At 38.6% G+C, this 26,397-nt stretch overlaps 2 protein-coding genes across 2 annotated transcripts; one reads left to right on the top strand and one right to left on the bottom strand.

Annotated features, from left to right (window-relative positions):
• The first annotated feature begins 5,847 nt into the window (after nt 1-5,847).
• Nucleotides 5,848-20,234, top strand: dpys (dihydropyrimidinase). Its single transcript, XM_041988772.1, has 9 exons — nt 5,848-6,404; nt 7,753-7,911; nt 7,991-8,170; nt 9,106-9,295; nt 9,787-9,943; nt 10,076-10,217; nt 13,170-13,312; nt 17,963-18,170; nt 19,708-20,234. Exons 1-9 carry the CDS (start codon nt 6,153-6,155, stop codon nt 19,765-19,767), a joined length of 1,491 nt encoding a protein of 496 aa, XP_041844706.1. The 5' UTR covers nt 5,848-6,152; the 3' UTR covers nt 19,768-20,234.
• A 3,291-nt stretch (nt 20,235-23,525) lies between these two features.
• LOC121642193 (dendritic cell-specific transmembrane protein) lies at nt 23,526-26,277 on the bottom strand. Its single transcript, XM_041988773.1, has 3 exons — nt 24,605-26,277; nt 24,197-24,529; nt 23,526-24,086 (listed from the first exon to the last, which is right to left on the bottom strand). The coding sequence occupies exons 1-3, from the start codon at nt 25,649-25,651 to the stop codon at nt 24,027-24,029; spliced, it is 1,440 nt and encodes a 479-aa protein (XP_041844707.1). The 5' UTR covers nt 25,652-26,277; the 3' UTR covers nt 23,526-24,026.
• Nucleotides 26,278-26,397: the final 120 nt, after the last annotated feature.

Raw genomic sequence — 26,397 nt, 5'->3', positions numbered from 1 at the left:
TAATGAGTTAAAAATGCACACATTCAGGAAAACAATATGAAATACAAACCTGGCAATATTAAACTGCAAGCACGTTAGGTGATATGGGGGAACTGAGAAGGAAGCTCCATTATCTCTTTTTCTATGATCTTAGCCTCATCTTTTTTCTAAATTTGCAGAAACTTAAACACACATGTGTTGCAGCTGCAGTGTGATGTGAGAATTTGAGTAAACAAGCCTCTGCCTGAGCGGGGAACACTGATAATCTTCCAGAGAATTATCTAATGTCACTTTTCGCAGCACGCTGTGCCCTTATAATGCCAAAGTTTTACTACATCTACACACATATTTCAGTTCAATAAAAAAGGACTAAAATAAAATAAAATGAAGTGACATCTGTGTGGTTTGTACTGCTGGGAGAGCAAATAAAGTGATAACAGCAACCTTTCTCTAAATCCAGCAGAAAGGCAACTTTCCTCATTCAGCAACACAGAGACTTTTGAGGAGATGCCATTGCTGCCTCATTGGTTTTTCACTCCCTCTGATTACTCCTCTCATCTTATGTAAATCCTCTTAAGTCACATGTTATTGTTTATTGCAACTGTGAAGGTTAGGTGTTCCTAAGCCCTGTGCGTGTGCTTATCTCACCAGCGCATGCATCTTTGTCTCTCCAATGTGTCTTGTTTTCGTAATACACTAATGGATGAGAAAAGTTGTCTGGACTGATGCGGAGCAGACAACCAATCCACTGCAGTAAAATATTAATCTCTCCCAGTGGCTAACAACTCTTCATGAAAGAGAGGCAGTTGCATGCTCCAGGGATATCACAGCATTATCAGAGGCATGCTGTTTTGCCAGGATTTTCATTTTTTAAACAACGAATATAAACAACGTAGTTTCTTTTTCTTTTGGAAGTTCAGGTCACAGGTTTTGTTGTAGTAGCCACAATTCCTAATGAAACAGCCAAAGACTAGAAAATTTGTTTTTAAATGGATCTGATTACAACATTAGTCTTAAAATCACACAAATATGAGTATTTGTGTTTGTTCCAACTGAATGTTTTTGCCAGGACAGAGGGCAACAGAATGATGGGTATTGCATGATGGACATGTTTATGTTTATGATCTTGTATTAAGAGCAGGCTACAGATATGGGGTAAGTGTCAAATAAGGCTCTGTTTACATGACTATGTTGAGACTGTAAAATGTAAAAGTTTGGTTGAGTTTCGGCTCCAGGTTTACATGGAAACAGAGTTTTGGGGTGGACAAAGGTTTGAAAGTGGGCTCCAGAGTGAGCACAAGGCGATTCCTATCAGTTTAAATGTGAATGGTGATCTTTTGGTGACAATGGTGTCTGTCATGTCGTCTTACACATGTGCACTCAGGCCATGTTTGCATCTATGAGCAGAATGACAACAGCAATGATGGACTTCTGTGTTCTGTTTGTGCTGCTAAATCTTTTTATTTGATCTCTTAAAGCAAAACCTGCTTCTTGTGCCATCTGCGAAGTCGCATAGATTACATGCACCATATAATCAGGCATATACAAACAGAGGGTTACCAATAGATGCTACTGGATAGAACATGGAAGAAATCTTGTAATGTAATGCACACACAGGGTGTATCATTGCAAAGTTTTCACCACGTACCACAGGCTTGGTTTGCACACAACATTGTTTCCAGTCCTATCTGGGTTTTATATCTGCACATTTGACTGGTTTCATCCTGCTTTTGTGTCTTGGTTTTTAATACACAAAGGGAAAATTTTTGGTTTTGATTGAAAGTGTTGTAATGTAAGCAGGGCCTAAGACATGTGTACAAGCAAACGTGTCACTGACACTATCCATGAAGTAGAAGATTGATCCATTCCACAGGCTGCGCTTGCATCTAAAGTCAAATGATAATGATATGGGATGAAATTGAATCAAACGTTGAATTTCTGATCTTTTTACAAAGGTTTGTTTCAGGGATTGACAAAAATTGTATTGCATTGCATTTTTATGTTATATCTGTGACCCAGACCAGTGTGCCCTGCATGGTTTATGATTCTCTGCTCCAACGTGTCTGATTCAATGAAAGATAACCCCTTATGTTTGTCATCAGCTTTTGCAGATAACTTTTAATAACCCATTAATTTTAACAAGGTGCTTCGAAGCAAAGAAACATAAAACATATGGAGCAGTGGGTCATCAGGGCAAAGATTGAGAAATACTAAGAGGATGTGCTGTGGATCAATCAGGTTAACACTAGTTACCACTAAACTAATGCACTTCAAACATGTCTGAATGTTTACTTTTATTTGATTTGGTTTTGAAAACCAACATTGTAGGTAGATGAGGGCATAATTTAAATAAACTTGTATAAAGATATATTAATTGTTAAATAAAACTGTTATTGTGCTCTCTGTCTTCTTCTTTTCCTTTTCAGCTGTCTAAGTATGGCACAGTACGTTACTAGGAAGTACATTACTACGAAATACTTAATAAAGTTCATCTCTCCTTCATTCTTTCTTCTGCAAATGATCCATCATTAAGCAAAGTTTAATGGATGGATGGATGGATGGATGGATGGATGGATGGATGGATGGATGGATGGATGGACGGACGGACGGACGGATGGACGGATGGATGGATGGATGGACGGATGGATGGATGGATGGGTGGATAGAGTTGAACTGACTTCAGACCTATGCATTCTTTGTGGAATGCTTGTGACGTTAGGGCATGTGGATGTTTCGACAGTAAAATGACACATGTCGTCATAATTATACTAAAAAACCAGGAGAGTATAATTCCACTTCTTATTTGTAATTTTGATTGGGCAGCTGTTGCACAAGCAGAAAGCATGTTGAAGCTATGCGACATCATCGGGGCTCCGTGCACAGGACGATAGGGTCTTGGTAACTCCCATTTTCAGTGATGGGGGAAAGCAGGAACCAAAGAGAGAAGAGCCTTGATGCAGGAGGGGATACAGAACCTGTAACATGGAAAGAGAGGAAAGCAGCAGCTGGAAGGGTGGTGGAGGCAGCCGAAAGAGCCTCTTGATGATAATGGAACCAGACAGAGGAGATAAGCTGGAAACCAGGAGGAGAAGATGGGCAGTGATCTGGCCACAACTGCCGACCCACCATCAGGATGGTGTTGCGGTCAGGGTCAAAACATTCAACGAACGATGGATACCGCCTGATGACACCAACTTCTCCTGGTCAAGGCTGCATTCACTCAAGATGAATGAGGAGGAAGCATCTTTCTGATGTTTTTGTAACCTGACTTAATGAATACTTTAAAGTTGTGACTTTTTAATCGTATTCCCACAGACAAAATGCTCACTAACCAGGCACCGCTTTAGAGGAATATGTACACATCTGATTTTAAAAGTTACCTCAGGTTACTGTTTTTGTGTAGGAGGAAGTAATAAAAGACAGTTAAGCAATTCTGGTTTTTAAGATTGTGTCTGTTATAAGCGAATGAGTTTTATTTTGGAAATGTGACAACATTTATAAATTTTAAATGTGGACGTTGTTTACAGTGTCCTCTATATCTTATTGCTATGCACTTAGTTAGATTTGTTGCTATCAAAGGCCAGTCAGTTTCCAACAAGTGGGAGAAACTTCACAGAAAGAATCCGGATAAACAAAGTTAATGGTCCATGAATGAAACAGTCAGCTAGTGTAAGATCTGTATGTCTCACACACTGTTTTTGTGGTTTTTAACTGCAGCATAGTGGATTTCCTTTGACTGCATGGTGTGTAAGGGTCAAATAATTTGCATTAATATCTTTAATGCATCTAAGCAAACTGTTTCCTTTGCTTAAAGAAAGCTGCTATAGTACACAGAATATACAGAGGCTTTAATGAACAGATGAAGATGAAAAATTAAAGGTTAAAAAGTGCAGTCAGAATCTAATTTATTTGTCTTATTGTAAATGATGTTGCTGCTCTTCAAGTGTAATGTTTTTCACAGTTCAAACTGGTGAATAAATCTTAGTTTTGACATACAGATTTGATCTAATATCATCATCATGTTGATGTTAAAACAAGTTTGGTGTTTTTCTGGGCAAATCTAAAAAGTTTGCTGTTAAATTTACACCAGCAATTAGACAGCAAAGAAATTTAAGAAAAGCTTGTATCTTTAAAAAAAATCTCTCAAATATCACAATAAAGGTGAACTCTGAAGGTACCTGTGATGAGTCAACTGCTTCATTTTATTACAATTAAACTTTTTATTAACAGCATTAATTCAATAGTATCTAAAGTTATCTATATGATTAAACCATTGGTGTGAAATGTAAAAATCATTTCTGAGCCCATCCTCATAAAAATGATGAAAACCTGCAGTGAAAGCACAAGTTCTCTCAGTCTTTGTGAATTTGGTGTGATTGTTGTACAGATGGTGAATCTCACAGACTCACTACTGAGTGGCTTTTTTAAATAAATAAATAAAATGTCAGACTTCTAGTCAAAAATTGAGGAAAATGTGTCTATTCAGCTGGACTCTTACATGTCGGGGATACAGAGGAGCATTAGTGTCCAACACCCCTACTACTTGCAGGTAGTCTTAGACAGGGTTTTCTGAACAAATTTGGATTTTGGATTTCACACAGTTCCTGATTTGTAAATATTTCCAAAAGTGTTGTTTCCCTCTAATTTGTTTTGACCCCTTAATTCTTCACAGGACTTAAATAGTCCTTTTTTGTATAAGTTTCCTATGGTAGATGTATTCCCCTGCGGTATGTTATCATTTTGTTTCTTTTCAAATTGTGCTTTCTGGGTCTCGGTTCAACCAAAAACATGTTATAAATAACTGTCTATTACAGCCAATGTGGTAATCTTATGTAAAAAAATAAATAAATAAATTTAAAAAAAGGAAAATTAGTAAAAGCAAAGTCAGATGTGATTTTGGTCCATGTTTTATTTAAACCATTGCAGCAGCTTTAATCCTGCAGTAAGGGTCCACATGGCTGTAATCTTTCTTTCAGCGGGCCTCCCATGCATATCTGGAGTTTGAACCTTCATCATTTCAATTTACATTGCTCTTATGGGTTGCTAGGTAAAGCGCACTTGCTGACGATGAGAATTGGCTGGATTTGCCTCAGTGCAGAAGTTAATGATTTGGCCCCTAATGACACCCATTGTACTTTCTAATTTCAGTATTTCCCCAGACAACCTGACACAACCACCATTCTACCACTAAAATTATGTGTTGATAAATGAGGAACAATTCACATATGTTTATTTTTGGAGTCATTTTTACAGGAAAAAATAAAAATTTTCTTAATGATTTTTTTTTCTTTGTAAATTAAAGCGGGAGGCAAGCAGTAGAAAAAATGTTAAGGAGGAAGGGAAGAGGGAGGACGACATTGAGAACCTCAGTTTGGCTTGAAGATCAGTAAGTTTGGACCTCTACTTTGATGCACTCCAAAAAGACACACAGTCCACTTGAACATCCTGGAAAGCTCGGTGAATTCTCTCAAAAACTGTCCAAGCTTGTCTGGTTTTACACTCACCTTATTAATTTATTGTGGCCCAAAAATACACAAAATCACCATCTCTGAAGATACTGACAGTTTACATTTACTTTTTACAATTAAATTAAATTTACATTGTTACAATTGGGTGTCCAGAAACAGTTATTAATGGCACCATGTTACAATCTCCGAATTTTGGCTCTATCTCTGTGAGAGAAGATGATTTTGGCAAAAAAAAAAAAAATCTTGGGGATACTTTTGCGGCTTCTTCGTGCAGAACTTTCTTCTACTGGCGCTTCGAGAACTATCGTGTGATTGGTCGGATATTTGATGTGGGCGTGGTTAACGCGGTAAAGCATGACGCGGGAATCTGCTTCCGCATATCTGTTGATCGGTTGAACATATAGTACGAAAAGACACGACACCGCTGCATGCATAACCCCGCCCTGCGAACTTTCTCGTGGAGTATGAATTAACCGGACCAAAACGAACTCTTTTCTTCTTCTTGGTTTCAGGATGTAGAACAAAGTATGCAACAATCCTTTGGCCCCCTCAGTGACTATCTCGTATGAACTTTGGAGCTGACCTACGTACTTTCAACGCACCTGCGGACATTTTTGTTCAGAAAGCTGAGAATCAGCTCAGAGTTCAGCTGAGTTTGCTCAAACTGTTTATCCTGCACACTGTCTGAAGCTGCTCTCAGCAGGGATGGCAGAGCCCAGCGGGATCCTGATTAAAGGGGGGAAAGTTGTAAACGAGGACTGCTCTGTGATCAGTGACGTGTACATTGAAAATGGGAAAATAGTTGAAGTTGGACTGAATCTTCAGATCCCAGCGGGAGTGCGAGTCATTAATGCCACCGACAAACTGGTGATCCCTGGCGGCATCGACACCCACACACACATGGAGCTGGCCTTCATGGGCACCAAGGCTGTGGACGACTTCCATATCGGGACTAAGGTGCAGTATAGGCTCAGATTACGTCATTTAAGGGAGGTGCATGTAAATACATGTGAAACCTTTCAAAAGAAAGGAAATAATTAATTGTTTATTACAACTGAATAAGGCAAAATTGGTTCAAGCAAATAGGTGCTGATTTTTAGGTTTTTATATCTTTAACTTGAGACTTGAAATACTTAATTGATAACAGCATTAAAAAAAGCGCTGAGCCCAATCAAAAATTTTATCAGTGTTCAGTATACCTATTCAATCAGTTACACAGTTGTCACATCTGCAGGTATTGTGACTTGGCCAGTCAGAGTTTAGGGGTGGCCCGTGTCGCCAGGGCCATACCTTTGGGCCCACTCTTCATAAGAATATTCTACATCTTAAGGTAAATTTAGATGTGAGGTACAAAAGAATACCACACTGTCATTAATGTATTCGCCATCACTGCATACATGTCCAGGCTTTCCACTAGGAGTACACAGGTCCTGTACCGATGTCAGACATTGGTTTTATACTGACTTAAACGGAGCTTAAACAGATTTTTGACAATTTGCTGAAGCCAAATAATTGTGTCAGCATTACATAAGAATTTAGCCATTTTACATGCACAGTATGTATTTATTTAATACATTTTGTTCAAGGGTAGTAGACATTAACTCAGCTCAAAAGTACACTAATGGTCACATCTGTTCTTGATAGAGGAGAATAACAAATTCAAGGTAATGTGGTATTTGCCATAAGTCAAAATATCTCTATCAGAATTTGGACTGTTAAAATCAGATTGGTGCCTCCCTACATTCCTGATTTTATAAAATGAATAAAGTGAACTTTGGTAAATAAAACTGCAGTTTATCCAATTATCTGTGATCAATAATAATAACAATGGATTAGATTTATGTTGCGCTTTATTGCTAACGGCAGTTAATGCATTCCTCATTCATACTTGGTGATGGTCAGCTACACAGCTGCCCTGACAGAAACCCCAAAATCAAGGTGTTCTGGTGGTATTTGTATTAGATTTGCATCTCAGAGGAATGTTTCTGCAAAAACTACTACTATTTTTTTTATTCATTCGTTTTCCTTCTTTTGAGGATCTGTAACCAGAACTGTGTTTGAGCATGACGACAGATGTGTTAAACATCTGTACTCCTCTGTGCCTTTGATCCATCTCTGTCATTTGACCCTTTGATATCATCACGTCTGATAATCACATTTTTCTTCAGCAACAGATAGTCCACCAATCAGCAACAGTTAAAACGATGAGTTACATTTCATCTGATTAATGTGTGCATGTGCAGCTCCAGTGTTAGCATGTTAATCTTTAACTCCCGTCCCTGTGGCAATGTGTGCATTCCACCAGGCTGCAGTGGCCGGAGGAACCACAATGATCCTGGACTTTGTCATCCCCCAAAAGGGCAAGTCTCTCCTGGAGGCCTACGACTGTTGGCGTAGGACAGCTGATCCCAAAGTTTGCTGTGACTACTCACTGCATGTCGCCGTCACGTGGTGGAGTGACAAGGTGAATGCTGTTGTTAATTATTACTTTTGGCCAGGTTGCAAGCAGGTCACAGACTCCTTCAAACATTTTACTTTTTCAGGTCAAGAAAGAGATGGAGACTCTGTCCAAAGAAAAAGGGGTGAATTCCTTCAAGATGTTCATGGCCTATAAAGATGTGTTCATGCTGCAGGACTCTGAGTTATATGCTGCCTTCACCCAGTGTAAGAAGATAGGAGCTATAGCTCAGGTGCATGCTGAGAATGGAGATTTGATTGCAGAGGTTTGTATGATCCAATGTTCAAACCTGTTAATAAGATTAGCTTTTTCCCCTTCTTTTGTTTTATTCCCTGCTGGGGTTGGCTTTTGTGCAGTGCAAGCAGTTTTCAGATGGCATCATTAAGCAGTGTAACAAATACATCAGCACTTTTCACATTCACCACTAAGTGGCATTAGTTTCCATTTTTCTCAGCGCCATCAAAGCAGATGTGAACTAAATCAGTGCTGCAACAATACAAGCTTACAGGCTGTTTCTCTTTTCTTTTGTTTTTTCTTTTATTATCAAAGAAGGTTATTTTGTGGCCTGCAGTTAATTTCTGTGTTTCATTAACTCACTGCCACCCAGAGCTAAATGTGAGTTAATCTTCCACTTTGATGGTAGACAAATGTGACATTATGTTCCCAGAAGAACACACAGAGTGGCAGCAACAGTAAAGAAAGATTGAATATTATCTAGTAATATATTGCATACAAACATAGAAATACTTAATGAATGAGCGGCTGTTTTAACCAAATTAAAAGCAAAATGTCAAGAACAATAAATAAAATCCCCACAGGAGGGAATTTGATATTTTGCAACTGTCTGTGTCAGTTTTCTCAGACATGTTTAAAACAGGAACTTTGTGTTAACCACGGCGCCATTGTCACGGTTGCGATTCTCTTTTTCAAATGCCATAGCAACAAACAACCACTAGGGGGCAGCAAATACCAGAAAAGCAGGTAGAGAGTACATGAATGCTACTTCAGTTTGTCTATATTACCTTTCACTTGAATATATTTTAGTTCATTTCATCAATATTTTAATTATGTGTGAATGTATGGTTAGCTTTATTTTTCCTACACACACTCTGTGCTTCTTCTTCTCTGCTGCAAAAACATTTCATTACCTTAAAGCTTTATCCTTCCTTGTTTTATCCACCCCCCACTGTGACCCAACAGGGGGCTAAGAAGATGTTGTCCATGGGCATCACAGGGCCCGAGGGTCATGAGCTGTGTCGGCCAGAGGAGGTGGAGGCCGAGGCTACCCAACGCGCCATCACCATTGCCCATGCTGTCAACTGCCCGCTCTATGTGGTACATGTCATGAGTAAATCTGCTGCCAAGGTGGTGTCTGATGCACGCAGAGATGGTGAGTGCAGGCTGCTACCACCCAGTGTTTTAACAGGGAGAGGTTTAAAGGTTAAGGGCCTTTTAAGGGCCTGAATATTCACTCTCTTTTATTATTAATGTGTAGTTTTTCCCCACACAGCAAGCATCCTTATCAAGCTGAGCAAGCTCTACAGTGAAGTTATAAAGATCAAGATCAAGATTCCGTTTATTGTCTTTCACAGAACACAAACTCTGGTCCCGGTGCTGACCAGCTGCCATGAAACTGAAAATAACATAAAAACATGTTAAGAAAAAGTAGAATATATGCACAGACATACATAAACATACAAATGCATAAAAGATAGCAGCATCACTGAACTGCATAATTCAAGTAAAGCAGCTAAGGGAGAATTTTTGAGGTGTTGTTTAGTCAGTAATGCCATGACATGCATTTAACAGTCTGATAGCTTCCAGGAAGGCAATATAAAAAATATTTTTATTTTTTCAGTGCTTTATTTGCCTATTTTTAAGGTCGTGTGGTGTTTGGGGAACCAATTGCAGCAGGACTGGGCACCGATGGTACCCATTACTGGAACAAAGAGTGGGCCCATGCTGCTGGCTTTGTCATGGGTCCTCCCCTCAGACCTGACCCAAGCACACCTGGGTACCTCATGGACCTGCTAGCCAAGTAGGTTGAACTGAAAGTGATGCAATCATAAAGATCACACAAAAGAGTCATGCTATACGTTTTGCTGTATTTTGACTTTATTTCAGCATCACATCCACCATCCCTTTATTTTCTTACTATTAAATGTATTAGTGATGATCTGAGTGTGACGGGGACGGACCACTGCACCTTCTCCGTGTGCCAGAAGGCCCTGGGCAAAGATGATTTCACCAAGATCCCTAACGGAGTGAATGGTGTGGAGGACAGGATGTCTGTCATCTGGGAGAAAGGAGTGGTATGTAAAAATAAATAATAGCATTATCCAAGTGTAGTACACTGTTTGCAGTAATGTGGCTGAATATAAAGTTATTATAAATAAGTAAAATAATTGATATGTTTATATCATGCATTTCAAATCTTTTTTTGTAAGTATTTACATCTTGGCTTGATCCTTTTCGCCATGTTACCAAATCATGGCAGATTTCACATCACAGGGGGAAAACTCATTTAAAGCCCGTCATGGTGTCCATCAGAGCCTCTATCCACACTCTGATGGTGTGTTTTGTTTTGACAGCAAATTTCCACTTTAAACCAACTTTACCTGTCTGCTTTGTATTGTGTATTGTGAGTCTTGTATTTCTTTAACATGTTTTTTTTCACTAAATGGAAGCCATTTTCTCTCACACTGCCACTGGGTGAGTTAGTCACAACTATCTGAGCCGTAGTGCCGGGTGGTTGTCTGGGTATGACACCATCCGGTAGTGACAACGCTACATTATATAATATCAAGGACAGTGGTTCCAGGCCTGTTTTATGTTAGACAAAGGACCATTTTAAGCAGGGTGTCGTGTAGATATTTAAAGCTGCCATTTTCCAAGTACAAAGACAATTAATCAAAGTGTGCCGTTCTGTCAGTTAGCCTGAAGATTTCAGGTCGGTAATATGTCCTTATTAATACTTATAATGAAAATCATTTAGTTTAAAATCTGCTCTTATAGGTGGACTTGTCTTTCTTTGTTCTGATAATTTCTCTTTGATTTTATCAGGATGGACAGCAATGATGAGGAAAAGAATAATTAGAATTTTTCTGGCTACAAAGCTACCAGTGGAGAAGCTAAAACTAGTGAAACATGATCTCTCCTCATCAGAACCATCTCTGCAGCATTTTGGATCAACTGGAGGCTTTTCAGAGCATTTTTTGGACATCCCAATAATGAGGAAATGCAGAAGTCAAATCTTGAAGTAACAAATGGATAGAGTTCTCTGAGACAGAGTGCTCCCCAAATTGGTAATATTATGTAGGTAAAAGAAGGTGATCCTAGAAACTTTATGTCTGAGTCAAAGGACAGATTTCTTCATTGTAGTACTGGAAGCCATTTAAAGTAATCACATAGCTAAACAGTGAATTTCTATATTTCTGAGGCATTCGGGTCCAAAGACAAAAACTTCAGTCTTGTCTAAATTTAGATAGAAAATTCAGTGTCATCCACACTTTTATATCTTGAAGACATCGTTGTAATCTGACCAACTGATCTAGCTTTATGGATTATGTTTATGTTTATACCATGCTGCCTAAAAATATTATCTAATGGAAGCATGTACAATGTGAACATGTGTACCCAGAGAAACTGCACGACTTACTCTTGTGTGTGAAGAAGACTCAGCCTTTGCATGAACAAACTGGAATCTGTTAGATAAATCTGACTTTAACCAGCCTAATGTGGTTATTTTAATCTTGATAACATGTTTAAGTCTCTGTAGCAGAATGTTGTGATTGATGCTACTGAATGAGATCCAACATGTCCAGTGCAGACAGAAGCCTGTTATCTGGGGCCATGACGAGATCATTGGTAACTTTCACCAGAGCTGTTTCTGTGCACATGGGCACATAGTTGAGTTAAAGAAATACAGGGGTCCTCGGTCAACAGTAGTTTTTTTTTTTTTTTAAGTAAAGCTTCAAATGCTTGTCAGTAGGTGTATGTTGATCAAATCCAATGCAGAGGTATTAATTAAAGGAAAACTAAAAGAAACAAGTGGGCCCCAGACAGCTGGTGGAGTTTTGAAAACAGTGCAGGCACTAGTGCTGATAGGGACGAAGCTCCCAGGTTGCTGTTTCTGCAGCAGCAAAGGTGCAGCTGTCTCATGCTAGAAACCAAGTAAGGAAAAGGATGTTGTAGGATCATGAGACCCGGAGAGCCGTCCTGGAGATTCACGCTTGTGAAGGACCTATGCTTCCATGGTCCTCCAGTTCCAGGTCTTTCAGCTCAGTGTGGAGTCATTTGACAGTCTAGACAAGCGGTAGGGCTACCAGTGGTAAAATAAAGGCTGCCGCTCTCGAGGTCTTTACCTACCCCTGACCTTGATAGAGATTATCTCCTAATATCTCAACACATCTGCTAACTTGTATCATATTTTGGAGAATTCAGACACACACAACATTACCTGTGTCTAAATGAATGCATTGAGTCTATTGGCTGCAAGAGTATTCGTCACACATAAACCATGAAACCACTGAGTGGTCTAAACCATAGAAATGAATGGGAGCACAGCAGTGTGATAACTGTCTTTGGTTTGTAAGGGCTATAAGCGAGTAGTCATTGGTTGCTACTATGAGACAAAGATGTGGGCGGGGCATTATTAACATATTACTTAATACCTGTTCAATAAAAGATAAAGACATTCTAAGGGTTCTTAAAATCATATACTTTATATTGAATATGAATTTTTAGAGGATTAATTATTACTAAAGTGGGCTGATTTCGAGTGGTTACTGTTCATTATTATTCCTGACTTAGGAACCTATTACACTTTTTCAAGCTCTTTAATGCATCACACATAAGCTCATTATGGATTTTAATATCTGGCTATAAATGTATTTACTTCTAAACATACTGACGAGCAATTCTGCTTTTCTCATTTACATTTAAGTGAACTACATGTTTCTGTTTTTCTGCAATGCAATCAGAAAAAGCAATAAAGTCTCAAAGCTGCAGATTGCTGCAGAGCGCCGACGCTGCATTTTCTTGCAGTCGCTGTGCGGAGTGGGTAACAGCCCGACTGCTCCAAGGCCACGGGAAAGATTTACCATGTGCAACAGTGCTTACAAATCACACATTAGATGGTATTTTGGCAGGAATGCTGCACAGTTAAGCATTGACTCTTTTGTCTGCTAATTCTCCATATTGTTGTCATCCACCACAGCAGCCTTTACTCAAAGAGAGTTGTTTGTACATTTTCTTTACCATAGCACAGCGGCAAAATGGACGAGAACCGATTTGTGGCTGTCACCAGTAGCAACGCTGCAAAAATCTTCAATTTCTACCCACAGAAGGGTCGTATTGCCAAAAATTCGGATGCTGATGTGGTTGTATGGGACCCCAAAATAACAAGGTGAGGAACCCGACTCCAGTCCTGCAGCACTATGGAAGGAAGCGCTGAAGGGAGGCACTCGTGGGTTGTTTTATGTCATTTCACTGCTAAATTTTGATATAAACACAAAATAGTGTCATATATTTTTAAGACATCATACCTTTCAACATTTCTATTGACGCCAGGTCACAGCTGTAAACTGAGCAAAGTATGTCTTAAGGGTGTCAAGCACTTGGTTAAGAAAGATAAGGTTTTAAAATTTAGCAGCAGCAAGTGTGTAGTCTATAGATGCAGGCAAGTAAAAAAAGAAGTGATGCATCTTTGATGTTGTGCCACCTCAACACATACACGCTTAACCCACCACGTAAGCTGATTACGTCTGTGCTCCATCCAAAAGTCTGGATGTCATCACTTATCCACAACTACAAATTAACACATAGCACAATTTACACATTATACAACACTCAGAAACAGAAATTTGAGATGATTAACTCATATCTATGTTTCCGTTATTTTTCCAGGAAAGGATTTTAATGCACTTATATAAGCTCAATGCAAACTGCATCAGAGGGATGATGCTGATGGGTCATTGTTTGGATCTTAAAAGTGACAAATATTTCACGTGGGAGCTAAACCAATTGTCACAGTTCAGAACACACCGTATTACAGCTTTATTTGAGGAATAGACTATGAATACTACGGCACTGTAAAGAAGAAATGATCATGTGATGTGCAGTTTCTGATTTTACTTAATATTCTTTCTTAGTATTCTAACCAATTCTTAGATATGAAGCAGAGAAAATTAACTCTTCTGGGGAGCATGTGAACAGATGCAGACACAGTTTTTGCATTCCAGTAATGTATACAGTATACATATATATATATATATATATATACATACATACACAATGTAAAGTAGCACAGTCAGGCTTATATAACCCAGAATGGCCATACTTTACTCCCCCTGGGAAGTTACTAACAGCTGATGTGAACTGAAGAACACATTACACCCAAGATTAATTTGCTGTAAATGAATTCACTGGTGACATTAAAATGAGCTCGTATGAGAGACACTGAGAGCGTCACCATTATTAAAGTGGAGCAGTGTAAAAAAAATTTGTTTCTCTTTGGTCTGTCATCAATAGACCTCACTTATTTGTTTTCACCTCTGATGTTCTCTTTTTTTTTACTATATATGCATGCATTTCATAATACATTGACAGTGGCTCGTGTTTGACTGCTGCAGCTGTGAATTCATCTGTGAAACTGTGTAATTAATTCCCCTCAGCACATGTGTCGCCTCATAACATCCGGGACCAGGGGCCACAAACGGTTGCATAACCAGGAACGCTGAGGAAGCTCACTCAGCTGCCTTGTTTCTCATAATTAGCCTGCTTGGAGATTGAGGACACATCATATTTTCATCAGTGCACACTAGGCATGATGTTTGGCTTTTAAATCCACAGGAAATGTGGTGCGTGAATGGAGGAAATAGGGCTTCAGACAAAAAGATGCATTCAGTGCATTTCAGAGGCTGAGTCAGACCTATTTGCACTGATCCAGCCTTTCACTCAGATATGATTTATTTGTTAGGCATCATCAGTCTGTTGTGTGCAAAGACTTTCATAATACCAGCAGGAAGAGATTTTCCACTTTTTCTGGAACTTGAAGAGGATATGCTTGAAGTTACAACTACTGCAGCAGAAATCCATAAGATCTTTGCTTAGACTCAGTGCATCACACAAGAGGTGTTGTCTTCCACTTCATTGTTTTGGTGTTTTTATCCAATACGTTTTCTGCTTGTATGGTCTTTATCGGTCTGTGTGTAATGCTGTTTTCAGTTCTAAAAACTTACAGTACCACCTTACCAACACTACACAGCAGACAGGCAGGCCAGCAACAGAGTTAAAGACCAAGGACAACACTTAGTTAGTTTCAGGTGCCCCTAAAACAGAAGAGCAAGGGCAGAAACAAGATTCCAGATCAATCCTAATGGTAACTTTAATCTGATATTTGCATGCAGCTAAAAATGAGTAGTAATGCACGGTAGTGTTCACATCTTTATTGTTATCAACTTAGAAAGAATGCAAGAAAATATCCATTCATACATTGTCTATACCTACTTATTCCAATGCAGGGTGGTGGTGGGGGGTGGGGGCAGGTGCACTCTGGACAGGTCGCCAGTCTAACCCAAGTCAAAATGATTGTACACGCAGGTGTGTGGCTGCTGCAAACTTAAGTTGTTTAGTTGGAGTTTAAGTTGGAGGCAATTTGAACAAATACGCACGGTTTGGTGGTATTTATAGTAGGGCTGGGCAATATATCGAGATTTTCAAATATATCGAGACTTTATCAGACACAATATAGAAGGAGGGAATATCGTTTATATCAAGATAACTTGTTCTGAGTTAAAAGCATCTTTTCTTTTGCATTTTGCACAGCTGTAATTTTGTTATGGTCATTGAAAAGTATTTATTTTGTTTTAGGAGCATTTAATTTAATATAATGGTACTTTAATTTCAGTCAGCTGTTTTAATGCACATGTGCTGCTGATCCTTAATAAAAGTGTATTTAGCACTGAAGGCTGTAAAGTAGTACTGTCTCTTTGGTTACTTGACAAAAATAAATAAATAAATATATCGAGATATATTTATCGTATATCGTGATTCAGGTAAAAAATATTGAGATATAAGATTTAGTTCATATCGCCCAGCCCTAATTTATAGTGACCACGCTGGCAGCTAATATTTTGGGTCATGTGGGTTACAGGAGATGCTCAGTCTGATTCTTGTGAGTTCCCTTTGCTGTGTTTTCCACATAGCAAGATGCATTACTCTGCTAAGGCAGGCTACTTCAGTTGCTTGCCGTTGCCATGGAGGGGTTGTGCTCAGTCTGTTAAAATGTTTGATAGAGTAGAACAACCTACTTTTTGATTGCAAAAACCTTTCCCAAGATCTAGAGTCTTTTTAGGGCTCCTTTGCTAGGCACCCCCACTGGAGCAAGAGACCAGATGAAGTTTGTGGAGATAATTCTCCACACAAACAGGCCTGAAACCTTGTGGTGAGGCCTTACAGAGCCGACCCTCTCTGACTAGTTGAGTATTCCCTGCATTTTATTTCTACCTTCCTTGTGGTTAAAATCTGTTCATTCATTTGCAGGAAGAGTTGTTTCTGTTTAAAAATAGCAGCTGAAAAGACACAGGTATGTTGCAGGCTGCAGCTGTAGAGCGAGCTCCACAGCTCTAATAGTGATAAGACGGCAGTGAATCAAAGCCAAAAAAGGTTCATCCCGACAGTTGTGCTCTGTGGTGTAAATAAATACACTGACAATTTATAAGATCTTTTGTTGGTACTGCTGAGGCACACTTCCTTGTTTGCGGCTGCTATGACCAGCACTGAAGCTACAGCAGCCATGCAATGAGGGAGTTTTGCACTTTCAATAAGTAATTTTTTTTCTGTGTCCTGGACCTTCATGACAATGCAAAATAATTAGAATTAAAATGAGGTTGGAAAAATGTCCAGAAGTTTTTTTCCCCCTTAAGTTCTGAATGCCCAAATGAAAAGCCAACATTTCATTGTAGGAAGATGATCTGTGGTTTTAATGCTGTGGCTGATGTTAAATGCAGTGAGGAAAACTACAATAGGTCCATGCAAAATATAGTTTAGTGGAAGAATCTAAATAAAGTAGTAACTTTCCAGCACTTGCGACATGAGTATCTGTTGTTGTGGTTGTTTTTGTCCCGATTTTGCCTCTTCCCGACTTCGGATGGCAAACGATTAACGTGAGATTTCCTAGTCCAATTATCATTTGGATTATCATTACGAGCCGATTTGCCCCGATAATCCGCTCCGAAACGGGTCGTAGCCGACAATTGGGAATATTGAACATGTTCTATATTTCAGAGATGATTTCTGAGGAACGCCGATGACTCGTGCATTGTGACTACGTGGATGGTGACCTGGTATGGAATGTAGCCAATCAGAGAGCGAGCTGGCTGGGGAACAAGGACGTAAATAAAGTCTGTGTTCACGCCGTCTCCAGTCTGTTATTGTTTCAGTTTTGGCTTTTTCTGTTAACAATAGTCCCAAGACCACCATCATTCCCTCGTGCTATATATACCCTAACCTGCTGTGTGTTGTGTTTTCCAGTTGTTACTGTGTTTCTTCTTCTTCGTTTTTTGCCTGTTGTTGCTATGGTTCTTCTACGTTTCAACGTTTGTCCGGCTCAGAGGACTAGATTGTAGATGAGTTACAGGACGATTATATTATCGACACACACCACACACAATATGATCAAAATTGCTTTTTTATCTTCACGTGTAAGGTCTCGAACCCATAAAAAATCTCATAAGATCAAAAAAATGGTTATGTGTGTACCAGGCTTTAATGAAAACATATTTACATTTGCTAACCACCTCCAACATTCACAGTCAGTCCCTCAAACGGGACTCTGGCTCTGCAGCAGTGCTCATGCAGTAACCTTAGGATTGATTTCTCAATGATGTAATAGGCAGCAATAAAAAATATTGAGGTGAATTTTTTGTGACTCAAAGAAGCAGAGATTTTTTGCCTTTTAGAAAAGGCAATGGCTGATTTTAACCAATTTCCTTCGTACTTCTTCACATGTTTTGTATCACACCAAGAATTTTAAAACAAACTTCTGGTTTTGTAGGAAAATATCAGCCAAGACCCATCACCAGGCCGTGGACTACAACATCTTTGAGGGCATGGAGTGTCACGGTGTCCCAGTAATCACCATCTCCAGAGGCAAAGTGGTGTATGAGGATGGAAGGCTGCAGGTGTCACCAGGACATGGCAGATTCATCCACAGAAAGCCTTTTTCTGAGTATGTTTATAAAAGAATCAAGCAAAGGGAGCAGGTCAGTCAATCTTCACACCTTGTTTTGTTACCTCAAAATAACACCCCATGTTACTAGATGTTGCTGCTCAACACTGGCCTCTTTTAAGAGCTCCAAATCTGTTTTCAAAGTCTCTCCCTATTTTCTACATGTTGCCTGACATTTGATTTTCTTGGCAGTAAAAAAACTTTAACAGAAAAATGAAAAAAAGTAAATAATTTGTAGACTCTCTGCACTGTTTCTCTAATTAAAGAAATACAGCTCTGGAGAGTTATTTAGCATCTTCAAGCTCATCGTACCACTTTTATAAGCTAACAGATTCCATGAAGTGATTTACATTTTCAGCCTGCAGTGGAAACTCTCCTTCTTGCACTGATTCAACTTGTCTCTGTTTATCAAAATACTCACAACATTATCTTGAAATAAATGACCCTTTTGTGCTTTAAAGCAGGGGTGCCCAAATCACACCCGAATCAAATGCCTTAATTCCATAATCCAGATGTCATTCAGCTCTGCGGAGGCCTGGTATCGAGCCATTCATTTGATTCAGGTGTCGTTGTAGAAAGGATGCATCTAAAATGTGCAGGATAGCAGCTGTTGGGCACTTCTGCTTTAAAGTGTTGCCACTTTGCAAATGTTCTTAATTTATGTGGACTGCTTTGTGAAAAATCAAATTTGCCCCACTTCTGTTTGCTCTTCTTGCAAGGTTCTACTTATAAGACAGCACATTTTATTCAAGATTTAAATAAATAAAAAAAATATTGATTTTATACTTTTACATCACACTTCTTCTATGTCAGGGAGTATTATTTTTTTCTTTTTTTTAAGGAAAGGCTCTCAGTCTGGAGAATAAGACAGAATTTCTGATGGGGTTGAACTCAAAAAGGGCCCCAGAAGAACAAATTTTGGTCTTAAATGTTTCATAGTGCTTTAAATAAATGCTATATTTTGGATTTTTTCCCATCACTTTTTCAACATGGTCACGTTGTTACATGTCAGTGAACGCCTGCTGCTCACTGCAGTTGATCAGCTGTTTCTGACAATTTTGCAGGTCTAATAGAAAAATATAAACTACAACACAGTAAGAATGAGAAAACAACCTAGACTAGCACAAAAGCTTACTTTTGTTTTTAACATCTTTTACTAAATTAGCTTTTCTGCTGCTGACTTGGCGTTTAGCTTAGCATTCCTCTCTGCTTGTAAAACTGAGAGCCCACCAACCGCTTTCTGCAAATAACATACTAAATATTTCATAAATCTTTAATTCAAGCTCTAATGACCTTTCTTTTAGTCTTTGGACTGAGTCAGGCTAACTGTTCTTACATGTTTTTAGTGCTAATGCCAAGCTAACCAGTCGCTGCATGTGCATTTATAGGTATGAATGGTGTTAATCTGATGACAGTAACATTTTAAACTTATACTGTCAATGATTAAATGAATAACATAATTATAAATCTCAGCATGCTGAGTTTGAACTAACCATAGTGTATTTTGATGTAGTACTGAACTGCACTGTACACAGAAGTAACTTTATTTCTGCTTTGCATTTTGCCTGCAGGTGGGGAAACCTACAGCTGTGAAGAGAAAGCCCTATGAAGGCAAAGTCATTTCTATATGAACTACTGACCCAGAACAAAATTGTGTCTTTAAATGTCCAGCTGTGTGTTTGCACCACAACCCAAAGGCTACCAAAGAGTTTTCTCACAGATAAACCTCAAGTTTTCAAGTTTGTGTGTGTCAGTAAAGAGAGGCACTTAAATAACTGCACGTTGTGCTTTAGGTCAACAATCAACAATCAGGTCAATATGCTGCTGAAAAATAACAGGATGCTATCATTTGCATATCAGTTGTATGAGGTTTCAGGTCATCTCAGCTCAATACTCAGGTCATTAGAACTCATTCAGCTGCTGAAAATTATAACTGATCCAACATACTGTATGCTTTATGTAATCAAGTAAGTCATTTCCAAGACTGAAAATATGGTGTTATTCCATGGCTAAAGTGTACTGTTAGAAAAGGAGATTAATTGTTTCATGTTTGTGCACATGGTGTTATTTGTGCAATAAAATAACATCTGCATCTTCAGCTGAGAATGCTTCTTTTTTTACAGCCACATTTCTTATCTTTACCCCCATTCTCCTCAGTCCTTGTTGCCAGTGGTAACAGGACTGATGTTTCTTACCCAAATGCCTCCTTTGATAAAATATTCATGAAAATATGCTGACAGGAAAGCATTAAGATTTACTTGATTGACCCAGACTGACTGTATGTGTGCATATTCAGCAGGATCTCACATTATTGTACACGCTCTGTTTTATGCCCATGTATGGACTGTGTTCATGCCTTCCCGTGGTAAAAAGGTCTGCGGCTGTCACCAAGCATCATGTGGCAGCTTCCCATTGGGCTGGCATGCTGGCGTGGTATTATGCCACAGGGCCATTGGAGACATAGTGTGAGCTTATCAGGTTGCCACACGGGTCAGTGGCAGCGTGTGAGTCACAGAAGGCCTACTCATCCTTGAGCTGGCCCACTTCCTTCCTCCTGTGTCTGACAGTGCGATGGATGGTGGAGGGAACAGTGGTTATTGGAAGTGTGCATTTAAAACTGACTATATCTGAAGATGAAGACGTGGGCAGTGCAGCATTTATAACAGTCTTCTATTGATTATAACTGGGGTTCAAATCAATATAAAAAGAAATATACAACTTTTCTTAAACTGATTCATCACAGAAGAAATGATTCATAGTGGAGACTGAATATTTACACTACTGTCTCGATCAGATGTGAATAATTTCATTATTATGGTTTATTTAATCTGTTTTCAGATAATATTTCTGTCCAGCCAACTGTATATCATTCATTAGCTGTTAATTATTTTAAGCTATTTAAAGATCTAAATCCCAAAACGTTGTGAATATGTGCAAATATGAACAAATACAGAAAGTAATCACATGCACATCTCATGAACTTTTAATCACAACAGAATGTAGATAAGAAATCAAATACTGAAAGTGAGCAATTTTTCCTTTTTAATGACAAAAATGAACTGATACACAATTTCTGTCCTCTTGTCTGATCTTGTCTGAAGGCCTGCAGGCAGACCAGTCCAGCTCCTGCTCTCTGTTGCTACTACATCATGCTGTTGTGATTGACATAGAATGTGATTTAAAACTGATTTGCTGAAATATGCACAGCTTTCCTTAAAAAGACATAGTCTGGATCGGCGCATATGTTGCTCTAAAACCTGTACAGCCCTCTCTGCATTAATGGGGCTTTCATTAAGTGCAAGATGCCAGTTTCATAAGCATTAATTAAGCCTCAGAACATCAAAGGTGAAGACTTTTGAAGTGAGCCCTGATAAAATGATCCCTGTCCTCTTTGCAGCTTTCATTTAGCCTCAGTCTGTTTTTGAATGACTTTGCTACAGAAGACAGTAGCATTTCTGGATGTCCACATGTGTTTTGTTCTATATTACAGGGTTTAAACCTGCGTTTGTGAATGGCCCTGCAAACTGGGACAGAGATTTCTGGTTGTATTTTTGAGCCTATGCAATGAGAGAATCAAAGCTGCTTTAACACAGTGCTGTCTGAGGGCCCGATGATCATGAATATCCAGTATTAACTGTTGCATCTGACTGATCTACAGAGATTTGATCATTTCATGTACTGAAGATGATGAGAACTTTAAAGTGTTCAGAAATTGTTCCACAATTTGCAGTTGCAGGTTTTTTTTTTGCGGATTGCTGAATCTCTGCTCATCTTTATGTCTAAGAGACCCTTCCTGTTTAAGGAGCTCTTTAAATACTCAGTTAGGTTGATTCATTTCCATGTTCCTGTTTTATCACTTATTTTTTCAGCCTTTTGTTGCTCCAATCCCAACTTTTTTTTAGATGTGTTTAGACATCAAAATAAGTAGGTAGACAAATATGTAGACATCAAAATCAGTAAATATCATCATGAAATTGTTTCCTATGATCTATTATGAATATAGTATTAGTTAATGCAAATAATTGAATTCTGTTTTTATTTACTTTTTAGAGATGATTGCAACTTTTTTGCAACAGGTTGTACTTCTTTTATTAATAGAGAGTGGCACAATGAAAGATATACTATTCAAATTGAGTTTTGGACATAACTCACCTGTCATATAATAAGTCACCTTGCTGTTACCTCTCCATTTACAAGGTAAGGAAAGACACACCTGCAAGATATTAATGAGCAGTGACGACGTATAAGTGGGAAGATGACTGCACCATCCACTGCACATGAAGGGGACATCTGTTGTAGATTATGTAAGCTGATTTTGCTGCTCTACTTTCTGATTCAGACATGGAAGTAAAATGCAGAAATCTGCTTCTATTTACGGTTATTGGATATTGTTCAGTTTTCTATGATAAAACACAAAAACTGTGTATATTGTGTCAAGGATTCAATTCGACAAGCAAAAATCTAAAATTAAAATGATGGCTTCTGCTTCCTTATATAAGGAAAATGACGTAATATGTAAGTTAAATAACATTTCTAGTCCAGTGCTCACCGAAGCTAAGCCTTCATATAATTAATGCTCTGTAATGTTATCTAATGTGATATAACTTAAAGAAGCAGGTTGTTGTAGTTCTGTGAGTATAAAGGTAGAGGATTACAGCTGAGTATTGAGTAATCGTGTTTTAACATAAGATCTGGACCCCAGGAAGAGTAAACTTCACTTTGGTGAACGGGAATCCATGATAAATGAAACTAAACTAAACATAAAGTATGCGCCATCAAAATGTTCAATAATAAAAAGTAAATATGGTAGAAAATAAAAAAGGGCCACAACTTAACAGTCATGTCTCTTTCTGTGTCTGGATCTGTTTTCATCAGCCAGCTTATTTACACACTATCACACCACTAAAAGTTGATATAATATTTATTTACTTATTTCTGGTTGGTCTGACCAAAAATATAAATGAGTATTAAACTGAAGTGAAGATTTTTAAAACATTAATTTGATTTTCAAAGCAACTTTCTCCAAATTGGCCTTATATTGCCCTACGCTGGTGTGGTGGTCAACACCGCAGCCTCACAGCAAGAAGGTTGCTGGTTTGAGCCTCAGCTAGGGGGAGGTTTGAACAGTGACCTTTCTGTGCTCCCACGACCCTTAATTGGACTAAGCTGTATAGAAAATGAATGAATGAATATAATAAGTTCAGTCAAAGTAGACACACTAGAGAAAGTTCTATTCAGTAATATTCAACAATTGGTTTTCTGTCTCACACACACACACCCACACACACACATATCTATATATATATATATATATATATATATATATATATATTGAGGAAAACTCAGATTATCAACATCTTTGTATGTCATCATCTTGATCTCAGGACTGTATCAGTCTATGTACTCAAAGACGAGCTGGTTCTGGGTTTTAACCTTTTTTTTTTTATCTGGTTTCCCCTCAAACACACGTTCCACATGTAAAACTATGAGCTCAATCAGTTCAATTTATCACACAGGGTGAGTAGAAATTACAGAAGTCCATACAAGCATATAATCATATAATTAAATGTCTGTGAGTGGCTTTAAATAAATAGTAAAGTGATCATGAAGGTCATAATATGTCATCCTCTGGGAACCATAAATATCACTACCAAGTTAAAGGCAATTACTCCTACGCTCCTCCAGATATTTTACCAAGAAATACACAGATGAGGCACATTGTACAACAGGAAAATACTATTACTAGCAGAACTCATCCTCATCCATGAAATTCATCAACTTTATCCAAACATCTGAAGCATAAACGTGGACTGTCCAACAAAAACTGTCACTATCATCATCAGATCCATAGTGTGTCTCCTGACGTTATGTAACAAACAGAAGATTTTTCTCACACAATACTATGTGGCTCCTCTTTAGGCTGGAAGAGCAGTGGACACCAGAAATGAAGCTGAAAAGAGAAGGAGAGAAAAACCATAAATTAGACACATTTCATCTATTAAGACATTCTTAATTCTTAAGAATTCTTAATATTCACACACAATATCATCATATTCAAACCTTAAAGATGAATGACATAATGCTGTAGTCATTTTCTCCTCTCCTTGTTTTTAATCTCTTCCTCAGGATTTTGCCATGTAGATACTCCACTCTCACTTCAGCAGCACTGATAAAGAATCTTTCACAGACCATCAGTCTGAGCCGGGAGACTTTGGCTGCCAGCAGAGCCATGATGAGCAGGGTGAGCAGGATGGCACTCAGCGGTAATACGGAGGTATACAACAGCAGCTTGGGCTCAGGGAGGCACTTCTTCTCAAACAAGGTTACAGAGTAAGAAAAGTCTCTTTCATCTTTTTCCTCACTGAATGATATTCCAATTAAGGTGGCGATCTCCTGAAAAACATTCATGAATTAGTCTTTAGTAGGCGATATACTGTATAAAATATACTAAATAAATAACATACTTACTTTAAAGCTTATTATCAAGGGGACATGGAACGGTTCTAGCTCTGATAATCTCGTTGTAATAATGTCAACAAAATAGTACAATAGAGCATCCACAGTTATGAATAAAACCCATGCTACAAAGTGGGACACCACTGGAGTTCCGAATTTCAGCACAGCTTTCCTCTCTCTGGAGGTGGGACGTGGGGAGGAAATGGAGGTGTACAGCTTCTCTTCTTTTGGTGTTAGAGGGAGGACATGGGGCTTTCCTTCCGCTTTCTGCTTCTCATCAAAAAGAACAAACTTCCTGCTGATAAACCTGTTTTCATATTTCATGTCTTTGCAGTATTTTCTTATGTGCAAGACGATAAACATGATGAGCACCAGGAAGCTGATGGCAGGAAACATCCTGTTAGACACAGAGGAGACCGTCTCCGTGAGAGCCTGAACATATCTCACCGTCTCATTCAGCTTCTGCTCTGCTTCGCTCAGCTTCAGCCGGAATTTTTCCGATTCCAGTCTGAGAGAAACCTTGAGCTCAGGGTCAAGGTTCACCACTCCCAGATCTGTGACCCCTTTGAGCATGTTTCCTATCCACTTCAGCATCATTATGTAGTTACTGAACGGAGCAGTGATGGATTCTTTCTTTGCTTTCAGGTTGCAGATCATACTCCTGACCAGGCGTGTGAGGTTCTCCAGAGTGTTGCGGATATTTTTAAGAATAACTAAACTAGTGCCAGCAGTCAGTAACAAGTTACGACTCTTCTTCATAAAAATAGATATCACAAATAAAGTTCCCATACACCTCACTCTCTTTGATAGGAAAGAGGCAATGGCCAGCAGAGTCCCAAAGCAGCCTGCGATCCCTCCAGCCACTGCTAGCTCATAGTCCAGGGTGAAGAGGAGGTACAGGAAGAGTAGGGAGCTGAGCAGAAGGCTGAGGAAGCTGCAGACAGAAAGGAGGATGACAGTTGTCTGCAAGCCGTCTCTTCTGCCAGCGGTGAAAACATCTACAGCTAAGGAAATGACGTCCTCCAAACTCTGCTTTATTCTAGTCCATAACAGTAGCATCCTGGATGGTGAAGATTATTAGAAAAACACCAGTGAGAGGTTTCAAGAAAAAAATTGAAAGCTTAAGAATGCATCAAACAATCATTCAAATAAAATGTAATCCAGAAGAGCCACATTTTGACTTTAAAAATCCTGTGTGTGTTCTGAACATGTGAAATGAATGTGATGTGCAGTCTTCTTAAAGGAAATATAAACAGGAACTAATCCTCCCCTTTAAACCACAGTCCTGAGTCATGTATCAGTCATTCCTATTTTTTAAAAGCAGAAACTGAGTATGTCAATGTTGTGTTGGAATGAGCACAGTGATGCTATTAAATAACAATGAAATCTTACTAGAACCTAAATACATCATCCCTTCTAGAGATCTGTAACGTTAGAGGCTTCATCAATCACTCAGATCCCAAATTAGAGCTCATTGTCTACCACTTAATAATGAAGCTTAGTACCTTATTATAGTTTAAATGATCAAGTACTTTTGGAATGTCTTTTTTTTTGTAATTAATCAATACTGCACATTTTTAAATGAGTGGGGGTGTGGGTGTTACTTTCCAATTATAGAAATTGAAATGTCAAGTATCTCTTGTTTAGTTTTTTTTCCTTGTCTTTCACTGTTATATTTTAATAAATACAGTTTAGTTATTTGAAAAAATGAAATGCAAAAAATTAATCTCACACCACCCTTGATGAGATCTACCTCTGACGCTGATTGTGTAAGGAAAGTAGTTCTCAGACAAGTGGACTATATT

This window comes from Melanotaenia boesemani, chromosome 6 (genome assembly GCF_017639745.1).
Source record: "Melanotaenia boesemani isolate fMelBoe1 chromosome 6, fMelBoe1.pri, whole genome shotgun sequence".
Classification (NCBI taxonomy): Eukaryota; Metazoa; Chordata; class Actinopteri; order Atheriniformes; family Melanotaeniidae; genus Melanotaenia; species Melanotaenia boesemani.
Note: the sequence above shows the minus strand (reverse complement) of the source record. Positions and strands in the feature narration are given on the sequence as shown.

Coding starts and splice junctions, on each gene's coding strand:
- dpys (XM_041988772.1), top strand. CDS start 6,153: ATGGCAGAGCCCAGCGGGATCCTGATTAAAGGGGGGAAAGTTGTAAAC. Junction 9,296..9,786: donor GTCTGATGCACGCAGAGATG/GTGAGTGCAGGC, acceptor CCTATTTTTAAG/GTCGTGTGGTGTTTGGGGAA. Junction 13,313..17,962: donor TGGGACCCCAAAATAACAAG/GTGAGGAACCCG, acceptor CTGGTTTTGTAG/GAAAATATCAGCCAAGACCC.
- LOC121642193 (XM_041988773.1), bottom strand. CDS start 25,651: ATGCTACTGTTATGGACTAGAATAAAGCAGAGTTTGGAGGACGTCATT. Junction 24,530..24,604: donor CCTTGATAATAAGCTTTAAA/GTAAGTATGTTA, acceptor AATGTTTTTCAG/GAGATCGCCACCTTAATTGG. Junction 24,087..24,196: donor TTATGTCATTCATCTTTAAG/GTTTGAATATGA, acceptor TTCTCTTTTCAG/CTTCATTTCTGGTGTCCACT.